Source organism: Scatophagus argus, chromosome 21, assembly GCF_020382885.2.
Source record: "Scatophagus argus isolate fScaArg1 chromosome 21, fScaArg1.pri, whole genome shotgun sequence".
In the NCBI taxonomy this organism is placed as follows: domain Eukaryota; kingdom Metazoa; phylum Chordata; class Actinopteri; family Scatophagidae; genus Scatophagus; species Scatophagus argus.
Genome location: NC_058513.1, coordinates 600,020 through 627,442, shown reverse-complemented (window position 1 = coordinate 627,442; position 27,423 = coordinate 600,020). Strand labels below are relative to the sequence as shown.

At 43.3% G+C, this 27,423-nt stretch overlaps 2 protein-coding genes and 1 long non-coding RNA gene across 8 annotated transcripts in view; 2 read left to right on the top strand and 1 right to left on the bottom strand.

Moving 5' to 3' along the window:
- Positions 1–248: 248 nt before the first annotated feature.
- Positions 249–5,490, top strand: LOC124052632 (coagulation factor XI-like). The gene is made up of 9 exons (XM_046377107.1): positions 249–405; positions 520–676; positions 3,053–3,162; positions 3,262–3,424; positions 3,769–3,887; positions 3,974–4,106; positions 4,630–4,736; positions 4,861–4,999; positions 5,178–5,490. The coding sequence occupies exons 1-9, from the start codon at positions 345–347 to the stop codon at positions 5,314–5,316; spliced, it is 1,128 nt and encodes a 375-aa protein (XP_046233063.1). The 5' UTR covers positions 249–344; the 3' UTR covers positions 5,317–5,490.
- A 15,304-nt stretch (positions 5,491–20,794) lies between these two features.
- LOC124053015 lies at positions 20,795–21,212 on the top strand. Its single transcript, XR_006842097.1, has 3 exons — positions 20,795–20,960; positions 21,032–21,093; positions 21,176–21,212. It is a non-coding gene; the product is annotated as an uncharacterized LOC124053015 (long non-coding RNA).
- A 5,013-nt stretch (positions 21,213–26,225) lies between these two features.
- atp6v0a1b (ATPase H+ transporting V0 subunit a1b) overlaps positions 26,226–27,423 on the bottom strand; it is a 41,614-nt gene continuing 40,416 nt past the window's right edge. For all 6 annotated transcript variants that reach the window (XM_046377512.1, XM_046377514.1, XM_046377515.1 and 3 more), the window contains one exon: positions 26,226–27,066. In XM_046377512.1, the coding sequence (XP_046233468.1) occupies positions 26,973–27,066 (94 nt within the window). In that variant the 3' untranslated portion in view covers positions 26,226–26,972. The remainder of the gene's footprint in view (positions 27,067–27,423) is intronic.

The following is a 27,423-nucleotide window of genomic DNA, read 5'->3' as shown; positions in this document are numbered from 1 at the left end:
AATCAAGGGAAAGACGTCCTTGAGGAGCTTAGTTGGGATGGGGTCTAAGAGACATGTAGTTGGGTTAGATTTGTTAATGCTGGAGGTCAGCTCGGGGAGGTCTATGGGCAGGAACCTGTCCAGAGATGGAGTAGGATTAAAAGAGATTTCTAGGGATGAAGTGTACACTGGATACTGAGAAAGAGTGACTGAGTGTGTCAACACTGAGTGTGTCAACACTCAGTCATGCAAATCAATCAGTAGTATAAATGTATGAGTTACAAAGCAGTCTTTAAGGCAGTTACAGAAGCATCTCTTTGACTGCAGCTGAAGAATTTCTCTTGCTTCAAAACTGAGATGAGAAGATGGCAACAAATTTCATTTTAGTGGGTCTGCTCTGCCTCTGTGGCCTCTCCCAAAGTCATGGTAATGCACTGTTCTGACACTGTACTGTGTCCATTTTACCACTTACTCACTTAGCAAAATCTATTTGACTGTGTGTATATGCATATAATACTGCATGTCTTTCCATTTCTTCAGATTGTAAGCGGGAACTTCTGGTGAATGTGGATTTTCCAGGAACAGACATAGTATCTCTCTTCTCTCCTGATGCTGAGCACTGTCAGCAGCTGTGCACCCAGCACTCCTCCTGTCTCTTCTTCAGCTTTCTTCGGCACGACTGGACTGGAGACAACAGGTACAAAACCAACAGTAGAAACTGACGGGGTGATAAATTTTCAAATTTCATTTCCTGAAGGCAACGTGATTGTGGAAGGTCCTCTGACTTCTTTGTTATGCTGTCACTCATGATTCCACACTCCTCTAAAAGTTTGTAACTGAAAATCTGAAGTGAGACCTGAAAGTGAACAGTTGTATGAAGAGTTTCTTCCATCTCAGCTGCTGAACCTTTTAACTCCTTCAGAGTAGTCATGTGTGTGTTGGTGAAAAAAATCTGAAAGCGAAAAAAGATCTGAAATCGAAAAAATATCATTTGAAACTAAAAAAAGATGAGACCACAAATATTGAAATGACGATGAAAATTGAAAATAGATATTTATTCTACAGGATTTCAGGATTTCAACTCAAAAAAACCTTATTTTTCATTTGAGTACAACGTTGTATTTTTCAAAGTTCAAAATCAATATTTCAACTTTCAGTTTCATATCTTCTTTTTTATTTTTTCAAATAAATGAGACTTTTACCCCTGAGTTGGTTCCATAAAGGTGTATCTACTAAATACTGACTTGAAGGGGGTGAATATTTATTCAGTCACTTATTTTACATCATGTATTTTTAATTAATTGACATTATTTTGTAGAAATCTGTTTTTCACTTTATTATATTATCAGTATTTTTAATCACAATCCAAAATATTTTTTCTGTTTTGAAATGCCCTATAGACTAGAGCTTGACTTGAAATAGCCTTTTATTTTTCTATATACACATCATTAGAACACAATTTTGTATTGAAGGTCTTCAAGTCTCCTCCCTGAAGAACTCATCTGCATTGCTAGCTATAGCTCACACTGCATTGCTCTAAAAGTTTGTAACTGAAAATCTGAAGTGAGACCTGAAAGTGAACAGTTGTATGAAGAGTTTCTTCCATCTCAGCTGCTGAACCTTTTAACTCCTTCAGAGTAGCCATGTGTGTGTTGGTGAAAAAAATCTGAAAACGAAAAAATATAATTTGAAACTTCATAAAATCTCAATCTGAAAAATAAGACCTCAAAAACTGAAATATATATGAAAGTGAAAAAAGTAATTTATTCAAAAGGATTTCAGAACTGATTAAAAATTATATTAAAACTGAAAAAACTTTTGTTGCACATATTTTTAGTTTGAAAGATGAAAGTGATGAAAGATGAAAGTGACATATTTTGTCATTGGAGGAAACTCACTCCAACGAAATTCGTGCTCTGCATTTAACCCACCCAAGTGACGTGCACACACACACAGCAAACCCGGGGCAGTGGGCGACCGCGTGCAGCGCCCGGGGAGCAGTGGGGGTTAGGTACCTTGCTCAAGGGTACCTCATGGACACCGGTACGGGGAATCGAACCAGCGATCCACCGGTTATTTTTTAAAGTTCAAAATCAAATCACTTTAGGTGTCTCTGGGTGAACTTTAGTCAAGATTTAATATTACGTTTCTTCAGCAGTGGCTTTCTCCCATAAAGCTTTGATTAGTGAAGAACCCAGCTGCTGAAGCTTTTAACTCTTTCAGAGTAGTCATGTGTGTGTTGGTGAAAAAAATCTGAAAGCGAAAAAAGATCTGAAATCGAAAAAATATCATTTGAAACTAAAAAAAGATGAGACCACAAATATTGAAATATATGTGACGATGAAAATTGAAAATAGATATTTATTCTACAGGATTTCAGGATTTCAACTCAAAAAAACCTTATTTTTCATTTGAGTACAACGTTGTATTTTTCAAAGTTCAAAATCAATATTTCAACTTTCAGTTTCATATCTTCTTTTTTATTTTTTCAAATAAATGAGACTTTTACCCCTGAGTTGGTTCCATAAAGGTGTATCTACTAAATACTGACTTGAAGGGGGTGAATATTTATTCAGTCACTTATTTTACATCATGTATTTTTAATTAATTGACATTATTTTGTAGAAATCTGTTTTTCACTTTATTATATTATCAGTATTTTTAATCACAATCCAAAATATTTTTTCTGTTTTGAAATGCCCTATAGACTAGAGCTTGACTTGAAATAGCCTTTTATTTTTCTATATACACATCATTAGAACACAATTTTGTATTAAAGGTCTTCAAGTCTCCTCCCTGAAGAACTCATCTGCATTGCTAGCTATAGCTCACACTGCATTGCTCAAAATGCACTAACCAAGAATGAACCATGTGAATCAGTCATTTGGCTTTTAAACAATTTCTCCGTCATTCAATTTGTTTTTTCCCATAGTGCAAATCCGCTGGTCCATGAAATGTAGCAAGAGTAAGAGGATATTAAATATTGCAGTCTTTATGGATGCTTTCAAGATTGATCACAAACTAAAAAGATCTGCCTTGCTGACATCAGTACAACTGCCTCTCTCTCCACCAGACAGTTCTACTGCTACTTGAAGTCCACTTCTTCTGGAAATCCCAATGTCGAGACCCCACTACTGGGTATCACCTCTGGGTTTTCTCTCAAAGCCTGCAACCCTGATCCACGTAGGCATACAACCATTTGAAAAACTATGATAACCATTAGTAACTAATGATATGTGGTAAAACTCTCCTTAACTCAGTGTCAGACTGTCTTTCTGCCAGAGCCTTGCCTGTCTCAGGTGTATCACCATGTGAACTTCCCGGGAGAAGACTACCGAACCTTGTTCACAGCAGACTATGAGGAGTGTCAGAAAGCCTGTACAAGTGATCCTGCCTGTCAGTTTTTTACCTTTCTTGATGAGAACTTCACAACAGCAAACATTAGGTAAATAAAGTGAATAATATTACATTGAAATTTGTTTATTTCTTTGACATCATTGGTTGATGCAAACATCAGTTTGGGGCGGAGCAATTTTAGATAGACTTGCACTGCCCAACACTAGTTAGACATTAAACTGCTGGCACCTGAGCAGCTTCAGGTCTGCATTTTAGCTATATTGCCTTGCATTCAGGCAACTATTCATTAGTAGCCATTTACTTTGACTCAAAATTTCCATGCCTGTAGACGGAATCAAACTGACAACCTTGTTGTGTGTACACTATCCATTTGTCTTTAACCACTTCAGAGATAGCATTCTGTAATGATGTTATTCTTCTGCCTGTGTTTAGGTATAAGTGCCATCTTAAATTCAGCTGGTCAATACCAAGGATACCTATCATAAAACCAGTTCCTGTCATTGTATCTGGATTCTCCCAACAAATACAAATGCCTCAAAACCATTACCCAGGTAATCAAACATTCATAGCAAAGGTTGTAGCAACATTATTCAGACTGTTATGTATGCTTTCTCACTGTACTGCTTGTTTTATACAGCATGTGAAGTCAAGCTTTTTCCAAATTCTGACTTCGCAATTGGCAACGTTGACGTTCTCCCCGCTACCTCTCCTGAACACTGTCAGACATTCTGCTCTGCTCATCCTCTCTGCACCTACTTCACTTACATCAGGTAGTGTGTTGTCATTGCTGCTGTGCAAACGTGCAGACAACAGGTACAACTAAATACTTTGCTTTATCAGAGAGAGAGAGTTAATAAAGTTATTTTTTGCTCCCATTTCACAAACAGGAGGAGGTTATGGAATTCCATACAGTACCATAACAATACATAACTACACAGTGAGATAAGACAATCTGGATTTTAATTTATTCTTTGGCCATATGACAATATACTATATACACAGTATATACACAATTCTGAAAGATAGTCGATTCCTGAGTCTCATACCCAGGCTGTCAAATAGTGACAACTGGCTTTGGTATTTGATGACCTGTGAGTGAGAATCAACCTCTCTTTCCTCTGATTGTGTGCTGCACATTAACTATCTCAGTAGACTACGCTTGAGGGGGATTTGAAAATGGATTGGGGAAGCTTGTGACATTTTGATGCGGTTCAAGATTTTAATTTTCTGTCTATGTACTATTTTTTATACCTCTGTATACATTTATTTAGCTGTGTTTTTTCATGTTTTCAGTCATAACTTTAACTGTTACCTAAAGAATAATGCAGCCACACTGGTCCTCAAAGCTGTGAAAGGATACACATCTGGATTACCAGCACACTTCTGTCAACCAGATAACGGTATGTTCCATTTACTAAATCTCTAGTATATGACTGTATATGTTTATCTATGAATTTGTTATGTTTATATTTAGCATTGAATTTCTATAGCAGCAGCAATAACCTTGTTCCTTTCTGCTAACAGACTGGATTAAAAAGACTTACGTAGGATTAGATTTTCCATATTCTGACATTCGCTATTTCCCGACGAATGACGTTGAGGGATGCCAGAGAGCCTGCACTGAAGATAACAACTGCCAGTTCTACAGCTACATCACTAACATGTAAAGTAACCCTTACTTATGCCATATAAATCAGTATCCAGAAACCATGAAATACTAAACTTTATCTCCATCTGTCACTGTAGTCCCACTTTATAATTTGATGACATGTGTCTTTGCGTATTTTATATAAAATCCATCACAGTACGAAACTGAAGATCCTGTCAATTCTGTGTTCCAGCAATCGCTGCTATCTGAAGCGTGTCATCACCATGCCTGCTCCTCCTCGTGTTGTCCAAGAGGCCAATACCGTGTCTGGCTTTTCCCTGAGGGACTGTTACAAAGAGATTGTTCCAACAATTCCAGTAAACAAGCACTGAAACACAATAAGTATAATCAATATAAGTGTAATCCACAGAAAATCAATGTAATCAACATCAGTGTAATCCACAGAAAATCAATGTAATCAACATTAGTGTAATTCACAGAAAATCAATGTAGTCAACATTAATGTAATCTATATATAATCCAATAAAAGATTCAGCAGCAAGAAATCTCAACATTTTTATGTAACATTCGAGATTCTTTCTAAGCAAAAGTTGTAAATTCACATTAACGCAGCCTCAAACCGAGTAGACCTGTGTTAATATTGTGGAAAATGTGTACATCTATATCTCAACAAAAATGTGTCTAAATGTTTCTGAAAATCTCGAACAACGCTAAGAGCCAAGCAGGATGTGTTGCTAGAGCTTTTAGCAAAGCAGGTGTGCATGGATGACAGAAAAATTTGTTTGACATACACTGTAAAAGATTTATGGACACTTATTCCGTATCTTATATTAAAAGCATAACCAGGTATGCAAGTAGAAAAGATAAAAATTGGTCAGTTGTAAACACATCAGTATCAGTAGCAGCCAGACATATAAGGGAGTTCCTGAGAGCTACCAGAAGGCCTGGAGACCACTGCCACCCACCCAGTCACCAAAGCACAACCACAAAATATTGACTCAATTGAAAGTGAACATAGTTACCACATCACCACATGCAGTGAATAGGAAAGCAATGGCAACAGTGCACCACCCTGGCAGAAGACTAAAGGTGCTATTGACATGAAATGTTCACCAGATGTTGGTAACAACAACACATCAACACATGCAAAGAAATCAAACCATAGATGTCCATAAATCAAGTTATGTTTAAATAATGTGAAATGACACAGGGGAAAAAGTATTGAACACATGAAGAAAGGGAGGTGCAAAAGCTGAAATCTATCAAAAGCTGGTTCAGGCCCAACTGATGGCCTATAAAAAAGGTGCCTGATTACCAAGGTGTCACACAAGAAACATCTCATGATGGGTGAAAGCAAAGCATTCTCTCAAGACCTTTGCAACATTTTTGTTGTTGCAAAACATACTAATGGTATTGTTTATAGAAGGATTTCTAAACTGCTGAATGTTCCAGTGAGCACTGTTGGAGCCATAATCCAGTGGAAAGATGGAAAGTGGAAAGTGTTAGCAGCTATCGCTGAATAGATGAAGGATCTAAACGCAGATTCTCGCTTAGAGATTTATTTATAGTCAAAAGAAAGAATAACAAAAGGTGTCCTCTAAAAGAGGGTTTCAACAGACGGGCAGAAAAAACACGACGAAGGATGCCATCACCGCTGAACGGGGAACTGGAGCTGGCGATCTGAAAGAGAAAAGATTATCAGACGACAAAAGAGACTTTCAAAGGTTTCTAAAGGTTGACGTAGTACTACTGCAGGGAAAAACTGAAGAACTGGCGGAGAGTAGATGCAGACCAGGTCCTTAAGTAAGAAGCGGTGATCAGGAAGCAGGTGGGCTTAATGACACCAGCACAGCTGTGCCAGGCATGCCTGAAGGAAAAAAGACAATGATGATGATCGCCAGCATCTCGCAAACGTTTAAGCGGCTTATTACTGGTCGTCCACTTCCGCCAGTTCAGCAAGACCGTGCCTCACCAGTTAAAGGACCAATAGCTGAGCAGATAAGCTCTGGTTTACTGACTCCGCTATTGTGTGGTGATACGCAAGACTCCAAGGAATTGGAGTGGATTATTTTTCTTATTGAGTGTGTGTTCTGCACACACGCAATAACACGCCCGGCGTATTCTTCTGTTGCCGTTTTGGTTTTGTTGAGTCATCACTCCAGTGTTCATTTGCTGCTTTGTGTGCTGAGTCACCGTTTGTATGGTTGTTCACTATTTTGTGTGCTGATTCTCACTCATGTAGTCATTTGCCATTTTGGCTGTAGTTTCCCCACTCATGGGGCCATTCGCCATTTTGGTTGAAGTCTCCCCACTCACGTGATCAGCCGCCATCTTGTTTTGTAGTCTTCCCACTCACGTGATGACCCGCCATCTTGGCTTCAAGGGACACGCCCCCACGTCACCCCACTGCCATCTTGGTCTTGTCATATCTCTCTCTCTCTCTCCCTCTCTCACACACACACATACACACACACACACTCCTGTATATGTGTATACCCATGTATAGATATACTCTTACTGCTGTACCTGTGTTATCTTAGCTAATAGTTAATGTGTGTTGATAAAACTTAGATTATAATAGTGTTTATTACAAAGTGATACTTATCTATGGATGGTTGTTGCTGGTGAATAAATCCTGTTATAGTTTAACCTGTCGTTGTCTGTGGTTATTGTGTATGTACTTATAACAGCTGAATTCATGACAGCCAGTGCTCGGAATCATCCTTCATAATTTTAAGAGACTGTTATTTCCTATTAATTAATTTGGCTATTGGTCCCTGGTGACAGGGTGGTGCCCCGATTTTTGTGTGTATAAAGCATACACTGATTTTGCTTTGAAGATTATTCCCCATAATCATTGACTCTTTCGCCAATAACCAAATTGCTCCTACTAGTGCACAACAAAACCAAAGCAGCTGTCAGGGTCAGACGGACAACAGGACCCACAGAGCAGACCAGAGACTGACAGGTGTAGAGAGGCGGTTTATTAACAGTCCGGATTCGGTACACAAAAAGGCAGTCAGCGGGGCAAAAGTACAAAATCACGAGGCAAAAACGGGTCAAGGAAACAAACAGGGTTGGTGCACGAGGAAACAATACAGAAAACGCCAGAGAGTTACTTACAGGGAAGAAGACAATCTAACAAAGACACACTGGGAGAGACTGGCTTAAATACACATGAGGGGAGGAGCAAACGAGACACAGGTGAAAACAATAAGTAATCATATGGAGTAAAGAAACCAAGAATGAACATGAAAAGGAAGTGAGGGCAACCAAAATAAAACAGGAAGTCTGTCCACAAACTAAAAGCCTGACAGTACCCCCCCCCTCAATGGCCGGCTCCAGAAGGCCCAGGATCATGCAGGTGGTCACGTTCGAACTCCCGTATGAGGTCTGGGTCCAAGATGTTCCGGGAGGAGACCCAAGACCTCTCCTCTGGTCCATAACCCTCCCAGTCCACGAGGTACTGACGACCCCTCCCCCGAGGGCGAAAAGCCAACAGCTTCCGAACCGTGTAGACTGGGCCCCCATCGACGATCCGGGCGGGAGGAGGGGGTCTGGTAGGTGGGACCAACGGGCTGGTCCTGACAGGCTGGACCTCACTGACATGAAATGTAGGGTTCACACGAAGAGACCTGGGAAGCTTGAGTCTCACAGACACAGGGTTAATAACTTCTGACACAGGGAATGGTCCAACAAAACGAGGGGCCAACTTACGGGACTCCACCTTAAGAGGTAGGTGTTTAGTGGATAACCACACCTGTTGTCCGGCTTGATAAGCTGGTGCACATCTCCTCCTCCTGTCCGCAAACTTTTTGTGGCTCTGGGAAGCCCGGAGGAGGTTCAGACGAGCCTGAGCCCAAATCCGACGGCAACGGCGGACCAAGGCAAGAGCAGAAGGAACAGAGACCTCCCTCTCCAGTGCAGGAAACAGAGGCGGCTGGTACCCAAAAACACACTGGAACGGAGACATGCCCACGGAAGTGCTGGGGAGTGTATTGTGAGCATATTCCACCCACATGACGTACTTGCTCCAAGATGCGAGATTCTGGGAAGCCAGGCAGCGGAGCCCTTTCTCCAGCTCCTGGTTTAACCGCTCCGTCTGCCCATTGGTTTGAGGATGGTGGCCTGAGGTCAGACTAACTGTGGCACCCAGGAGTTGGCAGAACGCCCTCCAGAACTGAGCCACAAACTGCGGGCCCCGGTCAGACAGGACATTCCTGGGAAATCCAAAAACTCGACAAACATGAGACATTAGCACCTCTGCCGTTTCTTTGGCAGAAGGAATGCTAGGTAATGGTATGAACCGGACCATCTTGGAAAAACGGTCTACCACTGTGAGTACAATAGTGTTACCCTCAGAGGGTGGTAGGCCGGTCACAAAGTCAAGGGAAATGTCCGACCAGGGCCGCTGAGGCACAGGGAGGGGCTGGAGAAGTCCAGCACTGGGGACGTTCTTGCTTTTGTTCTGCTCACAGGTTGTGCAGGCTGCCACATAGTCGCGTACATCATTCCTCATACCAGGCCACCAAAACCTCTCTCGCACCCGGGTCAGAGTTCTGCGGAAACCAGGATGACAAGATATCAGAGATGTATGAGCCCAAGTAATCACAGGGCCCCGCAGTTCGGGGGTGACAAATAATTTGTTGGGTGGTACCTCCGGAGGAACCTGAATCCCTTGATTGGCCCTGTTGACCCGCTCCTCAATCTCCCAGGTGATGCTACCTACAACCAACGTCTCAGGGATTATTGTCTCCGTTTCCTTGGGAACGCTTTCACCCTTAAATAGTCTAGACAGGGCATCGGGTTTAATGTTCTTAGAGCCGGGGCGATATGAAATAGAGAAATTAAATCGGGAGAAGAAAAGGGCCCACCTGGCTTGTCGAGGGTTAAGTCTTTTGGCTGTCCTGATGTACTCAATGTTCTTGTGGTCCGTCCAGACCAGGAAAGGATGCTCGGCCCCCTCCAGCCAATGCCTCCACTCCTCCAAAGCCAGCTTAATGGCCAACAGTTCACGGTCTCCGACATCATAGTTCCTCTCCGAAGGCGAAAACCTGCGGGACAAAAAGGCACAAGGGTGGAGCTTGTCGTCCTGTTCGGAACGCTGAGAGAGCACCGTCCCTGCACCCAAATCAGAGGCGTCCACCTCCACCACGAACTGCCGTTTAGGGTCAGGAAGAATCAACACAGGGGCGACGATAAAGCTGCTCTTGAGTCTTTGAAAGGCTGACTCCGTCTGGAGGGACCAGCGAAACTGCACCTTGGAGGAGGTTAAAGCATGCAGCGGGGAAGAAACGAGACTGAAGTTCCGAATAAACTTCCTATAAAAGTTTGCAAACCCCAAAAACCGTTGGACCTCTCTTCTGGATGTGGGTGTGGGCCAATCTTGTACTGCCTGTACCTTCATGGGATCCATGCTGACCCTCCCCTCAGACACCACAAACCCCAAAAAAGACACAGTAGGCACATGAAATTCACATTTCTCAGCTTTGACAAACAGTTGATTACATAATAGCTGTTGCAGCACCTGCCGGACATGATTCTCGTGAGTCTCCATATCAGGAGAGAAGATCAGGATGTCATCTAAATAGACAAAAACAAACTTATTCAAATACTCACGAAGAACATCATTCACCAGTGCCTGAAACACAGCAGGGGCATTGGTGAGTCCAAAAAGCATTACCAGATACTCATAATGTCCTGTGGGAGTGTTAAAAGCAGTCTTCCACTCATCCCCCTCCCTGATGCGGACCAGGTGGTAAGCATTGCGTAGATCCAATTTAGTAAATACCTTGGCTCCCTGAAGAAGGCCGGGATTATCCGGCCTTCTTCATCTCCTGCTGGAGCAGGGTTTTTCTTTGTGGGGAAGAAGGACAAGACCCTCCGACCCTGCATTGACTATCGTGGACTCAACGACATTACCGTAAAGAACAGGTAAGAGCAGCTCCGATGTACTCCTCCATGGCTTTATGCTCTGGTCCCGACAGTGAGTACAAGCGGCCACGGGGGGGCGAGGTACCAGGAAGTAAGTCTATGGAACAATCATAAGGTCGGTGAGGGGGAAGTGTAGTGGCTTTAGTTTTGTTAAATACCTGCTTAAGGTCCAGGTAGCAGGATGGAACTGAGGACAGATCAGGAAACTCCTCTTCGTCCACCTCCTCGGGTGAGGTGAAAACCCCCTCCAGACTGGAAATGGGAGGACCTGCAAAACACTGCGTCTTACAGTTACCTCCCCATGACAGAACCTTGCCAGAGACCCAGTCAATGTGGGGGTTGTGCAGAGTTAGCCAAGGAAAACCTAGCACAAGTGGATGTTGCGGTGCCTCAAAAAGGTGGAAAGTTATCTGTTCTGTGTGAGAGTCGGGAAAAATCGGTGTCACAGGAGAGGTGCAGTGGGTAACCAGATACATCACATGGCCATCTAGGGCAGTGGCAGGCACGGGGGTGTCTAGAGGGACAAACGAGAGGTTAAGTTTCCTGGCCAAGTCTACATCGATGAGACTAGCATCAGCACCAGAGTCAATGAGAACAGTAAGGGGGAGAGACAGAGATTCAGAGGAGAGTGTGACGTGAGAGAACTGTCGGCAAGATCTGTTCTTACTAGGGGAGGCACATACCAGCACAGATGTTGGACGGGAGGGAGTGCTGCGGCGAATGGGACAATTCTCCAGGAAGTGACCCATCTGAGCGCAGTAGATGCATCGACCCTCGTTGCGTCTTCGTAGGCGTTCTTCAGGAGTAAGCCGAGTGCGTCCAATCTGCATAGGTTCCTCCGTGTCAGTTCTGGTGTTGGTCGTGAGCTCTGGAGCCGGAATGCGTCCGGGTGAGGACCTCCAAGAAGGGTAGTTCCTGGACCGGTCACGCTCCCGTAATCTCTTGTCGATCTTAGAAGCTAGGGACACTAGCGCATCAAGGATTCAAGGATTCAAGGAGCTTTATTGTCATTTCACACACGTAAAACATGAGTGGAACGAAATTAGTTTCCCCGGTCCCAGTATCAGCCCAGTTTCTTAACAAAATAAATATAAATATAAACAATGCTATATAGTATAAAAACAGTGTAATATAAGTGAAAAACAGTAGATGATATAAACACCAGTGTAAACAGTATAAACAGTAGTGCAAAATGGCTGACAAGGTAGTGCAAAATGACCGTAGTGCAATGAACATGAGCAGTTTGAGTTCCGTGCAAATGCTGCATTGTGCAAAATGTTCCATGGGTGGTTGTTTGTGTGTTTGTTGGTATGTGGGGTGTGAGTTTGGCAGCAGGGGCTACAGAGGACCTCCAGAGTTCAACAGTCTCACAGCTTCTGGGAAGAAGCTGTTCCTCAGTCTGGTGGTCCTGCTCTTGATGCTCCGCAGCCTCCTGCCTGAGGGGAGAGGGGCAAACAGTTTGTGTGAGGGGTGGGTGGGGTCCTTCATGATGCAGGAGGCCCTTTTCCTGCACCTGGAGGTGTAAATGTCTGTGGTGGTGGATAGGCTGTGTCCCACAGTCTTTTGTGCAGCTTTCACCACCCTCTGCAGAGCTTTTTTCTCTGCTGCAGAGCAGCTGCCGTGCCACACAGTGATACAGGAGCACAGGACGCTCTCCACCACACATCTGTAGAAGGATGTGAGGACCTAACTCCCCAGTCCGGCACGCCTCAGCCTCCTGAGGAAGTAGAGGCGCTAGTGTGCCTTCCTGATGAGGCAGGAAGTGTTGTTGCTCCAGGTGAGGTCGTCCGTTATGTGGACGCCCAGGTACCTGAAACTGGAGACCACTTCCACCGCTGTCCCTCCGATGTACAGGGGAGGAAGGGGGAGGTGTCTGCCCCTTCTGAAGTCCACGATCATCTCCTTGGTCTTTTTCACGTTGATGCAGAGGTTGTTCTCTCTGCACCAACCCTCCAGGCATTCCATCCCCTGCCTGTAGTCGGACTCATCGCTGTTGGCGATGCGTCCAACCACAGCTGTATCATCCGCAAACTTCACGATGAGGCAGCTCGGATGTTGCGCTGAGCAGTCGTGTGTTAGCAGGGTGAACAGGAGGGGGCTCAGCACACAGCCCTGGGGAGAGCCGGTGCTGAGGGTGATGGGGGAGGAGGAGATGTCATGGATCTTCACTGTTTGCGGCCTGTCCGTCAGGAAGTCCAGGACCCAATTGCAGAGGGTGGAGCTCAAGCCGAGAGCACTGAGCTTATGGATCAGTGTCTGCGGAATGATGGTGTTAAAGGCTGATGTGAAATCCACAAAGAGAAGGCGGACATAGGAGTCTTTATTCTCTAGGTGGGTGAAAGTTGTGTGGACCACAGAAGATATGGCATCCTCTGTGGATCGGTTCTTCCTATATGCATATCAAGCTCAGAAGGCAGGTCAAGAGGAGTCAGAAAGTCTTTAACCTGCTCTGAAAGCCCATTAAAAAAGGCATCCACCAAAGCTGGTTGGTTCCATCCACTCTCTGCTGCTAATGTTCTGAAGGAAATGGCATAGTCCATAACACTCCGCCTGCCTTGGCGCATAGAAACCAAGGCCTTGGCGGCCTCTCGACCCGGAGCAACAGTCTGAAAAATCAGTGTAAGAGTCTTTAAAAATAGTGGCAGGGAAGTACAGATGGCCGAACGGCGGTTCCATTCCGCTGTAGCCCAGGCCTTGGCTCGACCCGACATGAAAGAAATCATGTAGGCTATCTTGCTGCGATCAGAGGGAAAGGCTGCTGCATGAAACTCAAAATGTAGCTCGCACTGGGTAATAAACGGCGTGCAGTCACCAGACTCCCTGAAGACCAGAAAACCTCTCAGGTCTAGACAGCTGTAAATGAGTCATTTCATGCTCGCTGGAGGGTGTTGTAGATTCTCCTAGATGCTGGTCGACCTTCAGCTGGCTTAGCTGGGAAGATAACATAGTAAATGCCGCCTCCTGGCGCTTGCTTGACTCGGTTACTTCCTGTCTCAAAGAAGCCATTTGTTCTTCATGCATACGAAGCCACTGGCCCTGATTTCTCAGTGCTTCGCGGACAGCCTCTGAATCTGCGGGGTCCATGGTTTGGTTAGATTGTACTGTCAGGGTCAGACGGACAACAGGACCCACAGAGCAGACCAGAGACTGACAGGTGTAGAGAGGCGGTTTATTAACAGTCCGGATTCGGTACACAAAAAGGCAGTCAGCGGGGCAAAAGTACAAAATCACGAGGCAAAAACGGGTCGAGGAAACAAACAGGGTTGGTGCACGAGGAAACAATACAGAAAACGCCAGAGAGTTACTTACAGGGAAGAAGACAATCTAACAAAGACACACTGGGAGAGACTGGCTTAAATACACATGAGGGGAGGAGCAAACGAGACACAGGTGAAAACAATAAGTAATCATATGGAGTAAAGAAACCAAGAATGAACATGAAAAGGAAGTGAGGGCAACCAAAATAAAACACGAAGTCTGTCCACAAACTAAAAGCCTGACAGCAGCGAGAGACCGCTGCCAAAAGTTACGAGTGCAAAAGTACATTCTATATAAAATTTCATCCTTGCAAACTTCAGGTTTACACCATTTCAGCACTTTTAGCACGGTTTGTTGTTAATGGGAAATTTGAAACTGCAAAAACAAAAACCAGTGGTGCACACAGAGCTCTCATACAAAATTATGTTTGCAGACGATTTTAACATTTAAAACTCAAGTTTCAAGGTTTCAAAACTTTTTTTTTTTTTTACAAACATGCACACAGCAGTTTTCAGATCTCATATTACAAGGTTTCAAAAGTTGTTTTGCAAACTAATGTGGTGAGACAACAATGCCATATTTGAATCTCTGAAAATTTAAAGGTGAAACTCTGTAATATGCATGTTGCACTTATGAAAAATAAAAATCCAAGTACAAAATTATGCTTGCAGAGATTCAAACTTTTTTTTCAGACTTTCAAGACACTTTTCAAGCTTTCAGAACTTATTTTCCGACTTGCAAGAAAGGATTGTAATCCCATAATTGAGAGGAGAGGAGGGGAAATGAAGAAGAGGAGAGGAGGTGGGGGAATAGTGATGGTGGTGGTGTTGAGGAGGTTACTTAGTTACTTAGTAACTTAGTTTCTGAAACAAATCTGTGCAATAATTAATCCATCAAGAAAATCAGATCAGATTAACCCCAAACCTAAATCCATCTATAGCTCATTTGAGAGTCTCACTCTCAGTCTGTCTCACCAAAACTGGAAGTCAGAAAAGCCAGTTTTATTAGTTGTTGTGTGTCGCCCACCTGCTGCTGCTTACTCAGAGTTCCTGTCTGAGTTTTCTGACTTCTTATCTAGTTTAGTGCTCAGTACAGATAAAGTCATTATAGCAGGTGGCTTCAACATTCATATGGATGTTGACTCTGACAGTCTTAAAACAGCCTTTAGTTCACTCTTAGATTCAATAGGTTTCCTTCAGATAGTGAATGAACCAACACACTGCCACAATCACACACTCGATCTGGTTCTCACCTATGGCCTAGAAACTAAGAACCTGTCAGTTGCCCCTCAAAACCCCCTCCTTTCAGACCATTCGCTTGTAGTTTTTGAACTAACTTTAGAAGACTTTACAGCACACAACAAAAAGGTCTATTACAGCAGATGCCTCTCTGAAGATAGTGTAGACAGATTTAGGCATGCAATCCCATCACAGCTCCCCTCAGCACCATGTACCAGTACAACAGACCGTACTGATTTAAACGTTACTCCTGCAGTAATTGATTCCTTTGTCAACAACACTGCAGCCACGTTACACACAGTTTTAGATATGGTTGCCCCACTGAGAAAGAAGGTTAGAAAACATAGGAGGCTAGCTCCTTGGTATAATTCAAATTTAAGAACACTTAAACAAACATCAAGACGGATGGAGAGGAAGTGGTACTCCTCCAAATCAGCTGAATCCCAGAGGGCCTGGAAAGACAGTCTATTGACATACAAAAAGGCCCTTCGTGAAGCCAGAACTGCCTATTATTCAACATTAATAGAGAAAAACAAGAACAACCCACGTTTTCTCTTTAACACTGTAGCCAGGCTGACCAAGAGTCACAGCTCTGTTGAACCTTGTATTCCTGCAGCTCTTAGCAGTGAAGACTTCATGAGTTTCTTCACCAATAAAATCAATAACATTAGAGAAATAATCAATAAAGATCTTCCCAGAATAGCCAATATAGTGCCATCTCTAGTAATCTCTTTTAATCCTACTCCATCTCTGGACAGGTTCCTGCCCATAGACCTCCCCGAGCTGACCTCCAGCATTAACAAATCTAACCCAACTACATGTCTCTTAGACCCCATCCCAACTAAGCTCCTCAAGGACGTCTTTCCCTTGATTGGCGTTTCCCTCTTAGATCAGATAAACTTATCCTTAACAACAGGTTATGTACCACAGGCGTTTAAAACCGCTGTTATTAGACCTTTACTTAAAAAACCTTCACTTGACCCAGACATCTTAGCAAACTATAGGCCGATATCCAACCTCCCGTTCTTATCTAAAATACTCGAAAGAGTGGTTGCAAATCAGTTGATTGATCACCTACACAGGTACAGTCTCTTTGAGATGTTTCAGTCTGGTTTTAGAGCCCATCACAGCACAGAAACAGCACTGGTTAAAGTCACAAATGACCTCCTCATGGCATCAGACCGCGGGCTTGTCTCCATACTTGTTTTGCTAGATCTCAGTGCTGCTTTCGACACTGTAGATCACAGCATTTTATTACACAGATTAGAACATGAGACTAGGATCACAGGGACTGCGCTATGCTGGTTCAAATCATATTTAACAGATAGATTTCACTTTGCTCAAGTTAATAATGTTTCCTCTTCATATATAAGGGTTAGCCTCGGTGTTCCACAAGGTTCAGTGCTTGGGCCGATCCTGTTCACCTTATACATGCTCCCTCTAGGAAATATTATTCAGAAACATGGCATAAACTTTCATTGTTATGCTGATGACACTCAGCTGTACTTATCCTTAAAGCCTGAAGAAACAGAGCCGTTAGCCAGACTCCAGGCATGTCTTAAGGACATAAAGGACTGGATGACCTCCAATTTTTTATTATTAAACTCAGACAAAACTGAGATCATTGTTCTAGGCCCCAAACACCTTAGAAATAGAATAGCTGATAATATTCTCTCTCTGGACGGCATTACTTTGGCCTCCAGTACGACTGCAAGGAACCTCGGCGTTATCTTTGATCAAGACGTGTCATTTATTCATCACATTAAACAGACCTCTAAGACCGCCTTCTTTCACCTCCGTAATATCGCTAAGATTAGGAGTGTCCTCTCTCAGAGTGATGCTGAAAAACTTGTTCATGCTTTTGTTACTTCTAGGCTGGACTACTGCAACTCACTATTGTCAGGATGTCCAAATTATTCTATTAATAACCTGCAGCTGATCCAAAATGCAGCAGCTAGAGTTTTAACAGGAATCAGTAAAAGGGATCATATCTCCCCCATCTTAGCTTCTCTTCACTGGCTTCCGGTAAAATTCAGAATAGACTTTAAAATTCTCCTACTTACATATAAGGCCCTAAATGGACTCGCCCCATCATACCTGCAGGATCTAATAGTCCCATATATTCCCAATAGATCACTCAGATCACAGAGTGCAGGTTTACTTACAGTTCCCAGAATTTATAAAAGTAGAACGGGAAGACGAGCCTTTAGCTATCAGGCACCCCTGCTGTGGAACCAGTTGCCAATCTGGGTTCGACAGGCAGACACCACCTCCACTTTTAAGACTAAACTTAAAACCTTTCTGTTTAGTAAAGCATATAGTTAGCACCAAATAAAGTGTGTAGGGCTAGTAGGCATAGTTACACTCACCTCATGATATATAGCCACAGGTAGAATAGGTCTGACTAACTGTTAATCTTTAAATCTCTATCATAGCTAAGCTGCTATAGGCCTATGCTGCCGGGGGACACAAACATGATCCACCAAGCAGTTTCCCCTCCTCCTTTTCCTCTTCTATCCTCTCCCCTCATCAGATTAACATGCAGTTCATTATTTTATGTCACTAACTGTGTGTCCAGTGCTCCTCGTAGTCTTGTGTCTCTCCCTCCCTCCCTCTCTCTCTCTCTCTCTCTCTCTGTATCTTTCCGCAGGTATCTCTCCATCCAGATCTTCAAGTTGAACTGTAGCCGGCTCTATGACCAACCCAATGTGTATTGTTGACATCTGCCTGTCATTCCTCTATGTACCGACTATGGGCGGGGTGGTTCTCCCTACGGGCCGAAATCGAACTGATAGGATAGTGATTCTCAACATCACATAAAAAAAGAATACATGAATGTTACAGCAGTTCATTATAATTTTCAATACTATAAATTTCCTATAACTTGTGAAATGTTAAAATCATATTGAGGTGGTAGCAAAAAGTGAAACTAAACAGTTGAGATTTTGTTTTGCTTATCTTTTTAGTAATGTCATTTCTCATGTTGCAAATTGCTTTCCTGCCTGTACAACATCCATTGCACGTCTGCCCGTCCTGGGTGAGGGATCCCTCCTCCGTTGCTCACCCTGAGGTTTCTTCCATTTTTTCCTGTTAAAGGTTTTTCTGGGAGTTTTTCCTTAGTCGATGTGAGGGTCGAAGGGCAGAGGATGTTGCTGATGTTATGTTAAGCCCTTTGAGACAAACTGCTTGTAAAAATGGGCTATACAAATAAAGTTGACTTGACTTGACTTGACTTGAGGGAATCTAGAAAAAAGTCTTTTCTGTACTGTGTACAGCTGCAGGTACTTATTTCCTGTGTATTTATTCTTTCTGAATGCACACTTATTCTTTTTGCTGCTGTAATTTCCCAGTTATGGGACTAATAAAGGATTATCTTATCTTATCAGCCTATAGTTTGCTAAGATGTCTGAGTCAATAAGCCTGTGAATATTCGCATTCATCCAGCTGGAACATGCCCGACTGGCTATCGACATCCCCGGCTCGTGTCAACACTGTGCGGTGTTCACCATTAAGAGTCTCCGCAGACGGCTAGCCCGCCAGTCTAGCTTGTCTGGACATGACTCCTATCTTCCTTTTGACGGTGCTGCCATCTGAGCGGCGGCATCTGAGGCTAGCATCAGCTGGGGCTCCCAGAGTGTGAGCCTCCCACGGCCCCTCACATAAATTTTCTGGAACTTTCAGGGGTGTTGCTCTTCCTGAAACATTTTCTTCCATCTCTCATAGGTCATCATGTCCTGGTGAGGACGGACAATACGACGACGGTGGCGTATATCAACCGTCAGGGGCGATTACGCTCCCGTCAGTTGCACATGCTGGCACACAGACTGATCCTGTGGAGCTGCGGTCGTCTCCACATTGGCCTGCGATGCATTGGCTGGCGGAGATATATCAGTTGATGTGCGCTCAGCCCTTGCAGCTCCCGCTGCACAGGGACCTGCTATTGCAGGGGGGAGGGACTGTTTTCCACCCGCACCCAGAACGCCTGGCACTGTGGGTTTGGCCCCTGAGTGGCTAAATCTGTCAGCTGTGGGTCTTTCACAGCAGGTGATTTCCACTATACAAAGTGCTCGAGCCTCCTCCACTAGGTCTCTGTGTGACTGTAAGTGGAGAGTGTTTGAGGGGTGGTGTCACAGAAACGGCCACATTCCCTTTCAGTGTCCAGTAGGAGTGATATTGTCATTCTTGCAGGACCTGATTGACAAACGAAAAGCCTTCTCCACAGTTAAAGCGTGCTTGGCAGCTATCGCCGTCTGTCATGTGGGTTGGGTTTGGGAAGCAAACAACGAGCCAGCACCTGCTGTTTGGCGTTTTATGAAGCAGGCTTCTCCCCGTGTCCAGACTGCTGGTATCACCATGGGATCTGGCTGTGGTTTTGGAGGGGCTTAAGGGCCCTCCTTTTGAACCACTGGAGGGGGCAGACTTGAAACACGTGTCTCTCAAGACAGTGTTATTGCTGGCTCTGGCTTTGGCTAAACGGGTTAGCGACATACATGTGCTTTCGGTGCATCCCTCTCGCACCCAGCTCTTTCCTGGGGATGTGAGGATGGTTTTTAAGCCCAACCTGGCTTTTGTGCCTAAGGTGGTGGGCTCATGCTCTTCTATTGACCTTGTGGCTTTTGCTACCTCACCAGGTGAGCAGCGGTCATTATGTCGAGTCCATGCAGTGCGCACATACATGGAGAAGATGAGAGGTGTCAGGAGGAGCGATCAGCTGTTCGTCTCTTGGGCTAACCCTCATAAGGGGAAACCTGTCACAAAGCAGCGTCTGTCCCACTGGGTGGTGGAGGCGATTGCTTTCGCTTATACGAGTCAGGGTTTGCAGTCACCTGTGGGCCTGCGAGCGCACTTGACTCGTGGCATGGCTGCATCCTGGGCCTTATTCAGGGGAGTTTCTGTTCAGGACATCTGTGCTGCGGCGAGTTGGTCCTCGCCTCTCACTTTTGTCCGTTTCTATATGTTGGACGTCTCTGCTCCGTGCGTGGCACGAGCGGTTTTGTTGTCCTGATTGGAACAGAGTATTTTTCCCTGTGGGTTGGTGGAATTCTGATTCTGATTCTGACACTTGATAAGCTTGTCTGGCAATACGGGAGCAACCATAGTGAGACATCAAGCGAAATATTATGAAAGAGAACTGAAAGAAAGAGAACCGGTTCTCTGATTGATATGAGTGAGATGTCTCACCAGACAACCCTTCTTGCTTGGGCGAGTGAGAAGAGGTGCTTATCTTGAATAACGTGTTGCTGTCCGCATGAACTATTTAAGGTAGATGGTACTACCTGGGGCGGACGGACACGTTTCACCAGCCAATCAGGATTGGTGTAATGAGATTGATGCTTCTGAGGTCTGCAGCGAGGCGTGTGTGGCAGGATGCAATCGGTGGTCCGATCAGTTTCAGCTGGGTTGGGATTTTGACCAATCATTGTGGGAGGAGATTGCTTAAAAGCGGGTAGAGAGCACCTGTCTTCCTTTTTTTGGGCTTGTCAGAGGCTGGGTCGTAGCACTTCCTGGCATTCCCCCAGTTCCGTCCCGGCGTGGTGGTAGAGGCCGTTGGGGGTGTGCTATGCTCCACTGATTGCTCGCTGTGGGTAGGTGTGTTGTTCTCCGGTGTCTTCCTATTTGGCGTTGTACTTGTGGCAACCTGTGCATTTGTTTGCAGGTCGTTTCTGTGCGGCGTCTACTCCTCTCCTCCAAGCTGTGTCGTCCAGGACTGCCTGATTGGTATGTAAGCTAGCGCTTCGGTCCCTTCGGTCCCTCCTCCAGCCACTTCTGAGTTGTTTATGCTGTATGATTATGATTGTAGGGGGAAGTATAACCGATCAGCGAGGGAAACCACTGCTGCTTTGCCTCGTACCGGAGATTGTTTGGCTGCAACAGCGACTAACGGCTTTGCCTCGTACCGGAGATTGTTTGGCTGTAACAGCGACTAACTGCTCTGCTTCATACCGGAGATCGTTGTTGGTGACAGAGATTGACCGCTTCCGCTTCACGCTGGATACGGCGTGCCGTCAGAGGGATTAACGGCTTGCCTCGCCTTGGGCTTGATTGCTTCGGCCCGGGCGTGCGCCGTTCCACTGTAGCCGGCTTGGCCTCTGGCTGGCCGTTCGCCGCTCCCGTGGTTGGTTGGAGCTTTCTCCCTGTGGTGTAGCCGATATATATCCATATGTACATGTCTGCGTGCACTACTGTGTGCGTGTGTGTGTATGGCGAAGAGTGAGTAGCGGGAGATTATTTTGTTGTGTGTGTGTGTGTTTGTGTGTATATATATATATATAGTTTCTTTTTTTTCCTTTTTGTTTGTTTTGTTTTCTTGGTCAGTGGTTGCTTGTTTTTCTTTTTTATAACCTGTTGATTTTTGTGGTTTCCCCCATTCAGGTGCTGAACCTACGGTGCTGGATGGTCCTGGTGGCGGTGTCCTTTTTGTGTTGTTTGCACGCCGGGTGGATTTTGTTGTCCCAGTTTTGATTTGCTTCACATGTGGTGTTCCAGGGGTTCTTTTTTTATTGTTTGAATCAAGCCCAGGAGGTTCAGCCCTGATTGGTTTTCTGTATTATTTGAGTGACAGGTTTGTGTTTTTTTTCTGAATTCATGTATTTTCAGTGTCTGGTTTCTTCTTTTTTTTTTATTGTAAATAAAATGATTATTTTTACAAGCTACGGTCTCTGCCTCAGCTGTGGACAAACCTGAGTGTCACCTATTCTTGGGGGGTTAGTCCCCTGGAAATAATTCCCTGGGTGAAATTCCCAGGGTGGCGTTGTCTGGCAACTAGGATTGATTTCCATAGCCCTTTTTCTCTAGCACGCGGCGGTTCCGCCCTCGTGCCGCCACACGTGCATCCCATAGTGAGACATCTCACTCATATTAATCAGAGAACTGGGGTTGTGCAAATAACCTAAAGTTTTAGCTGTGTCAAATTGTTCAGGAAAATCTTCCCTCGAAGTCCAGTAGAATCATGTACAGGAGACAGGATTCTGAGCAGCAAAGACTTTAATGCTGGCAAAAAAAGGGAAAACTGTTCACAACACACACTAGGCACACATGAAGGGTCTCAAATAAAATGACTGGTGGCTTCACATTATATACCTTAGGATCTGGACCTTTCCACGCCTATTGTCCATCCCTTTACCATCTTTGTTTCTTCTCTTTTCGTCCTGGATTGGTTGGTGACTTTTTACAACCTTTAGATCAGCTTGCCCTAGGTTTACTGGGGACTTTCCACCGGCCTTATCTTGCACCTGTTTGTCTTTATTTTTTTATTTTTCATTCGCTTCTTAAGCACAGTTTACACCAATAGTTCTCCTCTCTGGGCTGCCTTCCAGTTTTGGCCTAAGTTTTGGCTGGCACTAGACACTATTATTTTCAGGCCTCTTTGTGTGCCATTTTTAAAAAAATAATTGTTTTATGCCACATTACAATAAATGTTCTTTTCAGGCTCACAGTAATTATAATGAGATTACATAGACAGTATTTGGCCACCACAGACAGTGTTTCACTACCATAAAACAGTTTCACAATTACACAGTTTTACCTTCCATAGCTTACAGGCCCTTAACCAGTTGTATTCTTTTAATACAGCTGTATCTTGCTTTTCTTTCAATCTTAATCAGAACATAACATGACTACTTCATGCTATCATATTGCATCGCATAGTACAACTTTAGCTCATCACAACTTACATAGAAATTATACCACAGAGGTCTATGGGCAGGAAGCTATCCAGAGGTGGATTAAGACTAAAAGAGGTTCCTAAAGATGGCAGTATATCTATCGTGGAGAGATCTTGATTGATAAGTTCTCTAATGTTAGTGATTTAATTGGTGAAGAAACCCGTGAACTCTTCACTACTAAGAGCTGCAGGAATACAAGGCTCAACAGAGCTGTTACTCTTTATCAGCCTGGCCACAGTGTTAAAGTGTTTTGCTGTATAAATGATGAATAATAAGCTGTTCTGGCTTTATTAAGGGCCTTTTTATACATCAATAAATTATTTAATACGTCAATAAACTATCTCTCCAGGGCCTTTGGGATTCAACTGATTTGGAGGAGAACCACATCCTCTCCATCCGTCTTGATACCTGCTTCAATGTCTATGTCTATGTCAAGTCAAGTCAAGTCAAGTCAAGTCAAGTCAACTTTATTTGTATAGCCCATTTTTACAAGCAGTTTGTCTGGCCCATAGGGAGAACCACCCCGCCGATAGTCGCTGCACAGAAGAATGACAGGCAGATGTCAACAGTAGACATTGGGTTGGTCATAGAGCCGAATGCAGTTCAACATGAAGATCTGGATGGAGAGATACCTGCAGAAAGATATAGAGAGAGAGAGAGAGAAAGGGAGGGAGAGACACAAGACACAAGTCTATGTCTATCTATCTAAAACTAAATGGCTTAAATACTAGCTTTTACTAACGTTTACTTCAATGAGATATCAACTCCGCAGCTTCCTTTTGGAGCTGAACATTTTATTTTTTAGGGACTCCTGCCTAGTGCCGCCCTCCCGCTGTGATTGGCGAGTACTGCTCTGTGATTGTGATTGGATGCTAGCTGTGAGTGCAATTCCCACCAGACAGAGAGCAGTTTGCCTTCATTGCTTTTGTCAGAAAGGGCTTTGTGGCTGAAAGGCCAATAGGAAACCAGGGGACATTTGAAAGATTTACAAACTCAGTGGTCCTGGAGCCTTCTAGTCTATATTGGGTTTTTCTCGGTTTTCCTTGTTACTTAGTTTTGCCTGTTCCTTATTAGCCTTCCAGTCCTAATTAAGTCTGTGTTTTTTCCTCATCTTAGTGTTGTTTATGTCTAACATCCCAGCCATTTACCCTTATTTATTCCAGATGTTTGTTTTGTTTTCCTGGTATGTACATTGCCATTTTTTCTTAATAATGTTCTTGAGGTGTTGCAACAGTATGTGTTTCGACACTATATGAATACCCTATATAACGACCATGTGTCTTTTTTTTATTTTACAAGCAAAATAAACATTCGTTACAGAGATTTGAGATTTGAATAAACATGCAATACAAAAAGAGATTATTGTTTATGTCCACTACTGCAACTGACTTGCCTGTTTTATCCAGTTTGATTTTATTGAAAGACAATCTCTTATCTTTCCACTGATGCACTTTCTGTGTATTACCCCACAGTTTTTCAATCAATCTAATAATAATAATAATAATAATTAATCTAATACAAACTAACTGGCACACAATGAACTTGATGCCTTCAGGTGCCCAGAGGATTTAATCTGCTTTGTCCAGAGAGCAGCAGGAAAACAGGACACAAGATGAATTCCTTTGTCTTTATTTTCTTACTAATCACAAACACAATACCTTCCATATCAACAATATCAGTTGCATGTATTGTGAAGGGGCTTTTTTTCTTCTACAGATTTTTGGCAGTTGAATGCAAATCAAAGATAATTGAAACATTTTATGATGTAAACCCTTAGAATTATGTTTTCCACAGCAAAATGAAAAAGAAAACAATAAACAATCCAAATCAAACACAATATCAATAACTTTGATTATCAGACTAACATGATTGTTACTGTGAATCAAAACTGTGGCTCATTTCAGAATAGCACAGCACTCACCATATTTAACATATCTGTGGTGACCAGATGGATTAGTTTGTTGAACCTGTTGCATACTGTGATTTCTAAATTAAAGATAAGATATGTTAAAAAGTAGTGGCATTTTTCAAACAACTGGAGGTGACAATTAACTCTCAAATGTTTTATAGTTACTGCATTACTTCAGTTCTTCAACTGGTTTACAACAACAATTCACACAGAACAAGTACAGGGGAGTTGAACATCACATCACAGAGGACATATCTTCACCAGGGACAGCATGTTTTTCTTCTCAATAGAACACTGTGTCATGGTCAACAAGAAATTAATGCATCTGTTTGATCCATACACTGAGTCTATAAATTGTGAAATTAAATGGAATTGACAAATACTTATAATATTATCAAATACTGAATCATGGTCTTACAGTTCCACATTATGTCAAAAAAAACTACACTTTAAAACCCATAGATTGATTTCTAGGCAGTAGCTTAGGTCTTAACTTTAGTAATCTGGGGAACAGTGTGGTGAATCAGTGTATGACGTTGGTCTGTAGACAAGAAAATTTTACAGTTCATCTTAAAGACATACTATGCAGAATTTATAGGTTGCTGTTTTTAAACACTCCTCCCTGGCTCAATGGTCAGGGAAGAGAGAGAGAGAAACAGAGAGAGCAGCAGTGGCTAACTGAGCTAGTCAATGAAGAGAGGGAGCTGCCTTAACAAGAGCTCAGCAGTGAATAAGAGAAACATTTTAGTTTTTAAGGACTCCTGCCTAGTCCCGCCCTAGTGTGCTGTGATTGGGCAATACTGCTCTGCTGTGATAGGCTACTCCTCATTCCCTTGACACATACTTGTGATTGGATGCTAACTGTGAGTGACTGTGACCTCCACACAAATGGAAAGTGCCACATTGCCAGATTTTGTGTGCTGAAGCACATCATAGCCCAGCCCCCCTCCAGTCAAACAGACACATGGAGCTGTAGCTTTTATACATCCATGACAGAAAGCAGAGGAGGGAGACAGAGACACAATGTAACCTGGTCATTACATTTCTTATAGGGCCCTGACCTGCCTAGACACAGTGACATCAGAAAATGCGGGCAGAGGACAGAGTCTCAGCAGATAAATAGATCCCTCATCCTTTAATTTTCTCTTCCAAATAGATTTCATCTGGTTTGTGTTTCTTTTAGTAATGTCACCACATTCAGAGAACTCAGCAATTGACATGACTGGGCATTTTACAAGAATTTCCCTCCAGGGATAAATAAAGGAATTCTGATTTAATATTGTATGTGCCTATGAAAGGTATTCTTACTGTACATAAATGTAACATAGAATTTTTCTGTCTTGTGTTTCTACAGAGGTGCAGTACAATTAGTACAAATAGAGTTAATATTTCTGCTGGGGTTAAAGATTTTCTGATTACACATGAGAAGGAAGACAGTGTGTCTTACAGTCTTCTTCACAAGCAGGATAAGGTTTTTCCAATGCCTCACTGTTCTAAGCTGTGCAAATACTTAAGGTAGATCCATGGGACACAGGTTTTGAAGTAGTTTAGTCAGAAATGACAGTTTTACAGCAGATCACTTAGATGGGCATTTATTGGCAAACCACTCACAATGTGATCTAAAGATAAAAGACTTTTCAACTTGTCTACAATTCAAATTCATCTATAAGGACACAGACCTTGCCAAATGTAACGGGTAACACATATTTTTGAAGCTGGCAGAGGAAATGTTATTACAGTGGGAGTGAACATACTGAGAGCTGAGCACAGTGATGGTACTGTGTCACAGGAATAGAAGCTCCAGTATGGGTACAGCTTGGTATATGGTCACTGGAAAAACCATTTACAAGGACTGTTATTGCTCAGAAACAATAATAATTTCACAAGTGACCACTAGAGGATGCAAGAGGACTAAGCTTGATCTCATGCATGCACATGCGAACACACACACACATACATACATACACAGATTGGGGGGAAGGCTGAGGACTCTACTGGCTCATCCTGGTGGGGCTGAGGCGGGATCATTCATCAAATCGTCCCTCCAGGATACTCTCAAATGAGAAGGGGACAAACTTGAAGCCCTGGCCAGAGTAGAACTTGTTTTGGAACTCCACCCTGAAAAAGGAGGACAAGGAGAAGGTGGTGGTAAGAACTTGGATTTAACAGGAATAGTTATATGTATCAATACATACATGTCACACAACAAAAATGCCTAAGTATAAGTTTTCCTGCTGAATATTATTTCTGTCATTGTGAACCGAACATCATTCTAAAGCTGAAACACTGTCAGTTAATAAAATATACCATGTGTAATAAAACTGACAGTGAGCTTTGGACAGTAAGCAGAATCACTTTAGTCTTGTCCAAGCAACTTCATAAATGTATCTGATTTAAATCCCACAATGGAATAGATACAGTGTTTGACCCGTATTATCCAGCCAGGTAAATAAAAAACAAATGTGACTCATCCGC

Bases quoted from the DNA above. Each gene is read 5' to 3' on its own strand.
- LOC124052632 (XM_046377107.1), top strand. From the start codon at position 345: ATGGCAACAAATTTCATTTTAGTGGGTCTGCTCTGCCTCTGTGGCCTC. The intron at 406-519 runs GTAATGCACTGT...CCATTTCTTCAG, and splicing joins TGGCCTCTCCCAAAGTCATG to ATTGTAAGCGGGAACTTCTG. The intron at 3,888-3,973 runs GTAATCAAACAT...TGTTTTATACAG, and splicing joins GCCTCAAAACCATTACCCAG to CATGTGAAGTCAAGCTTTTT.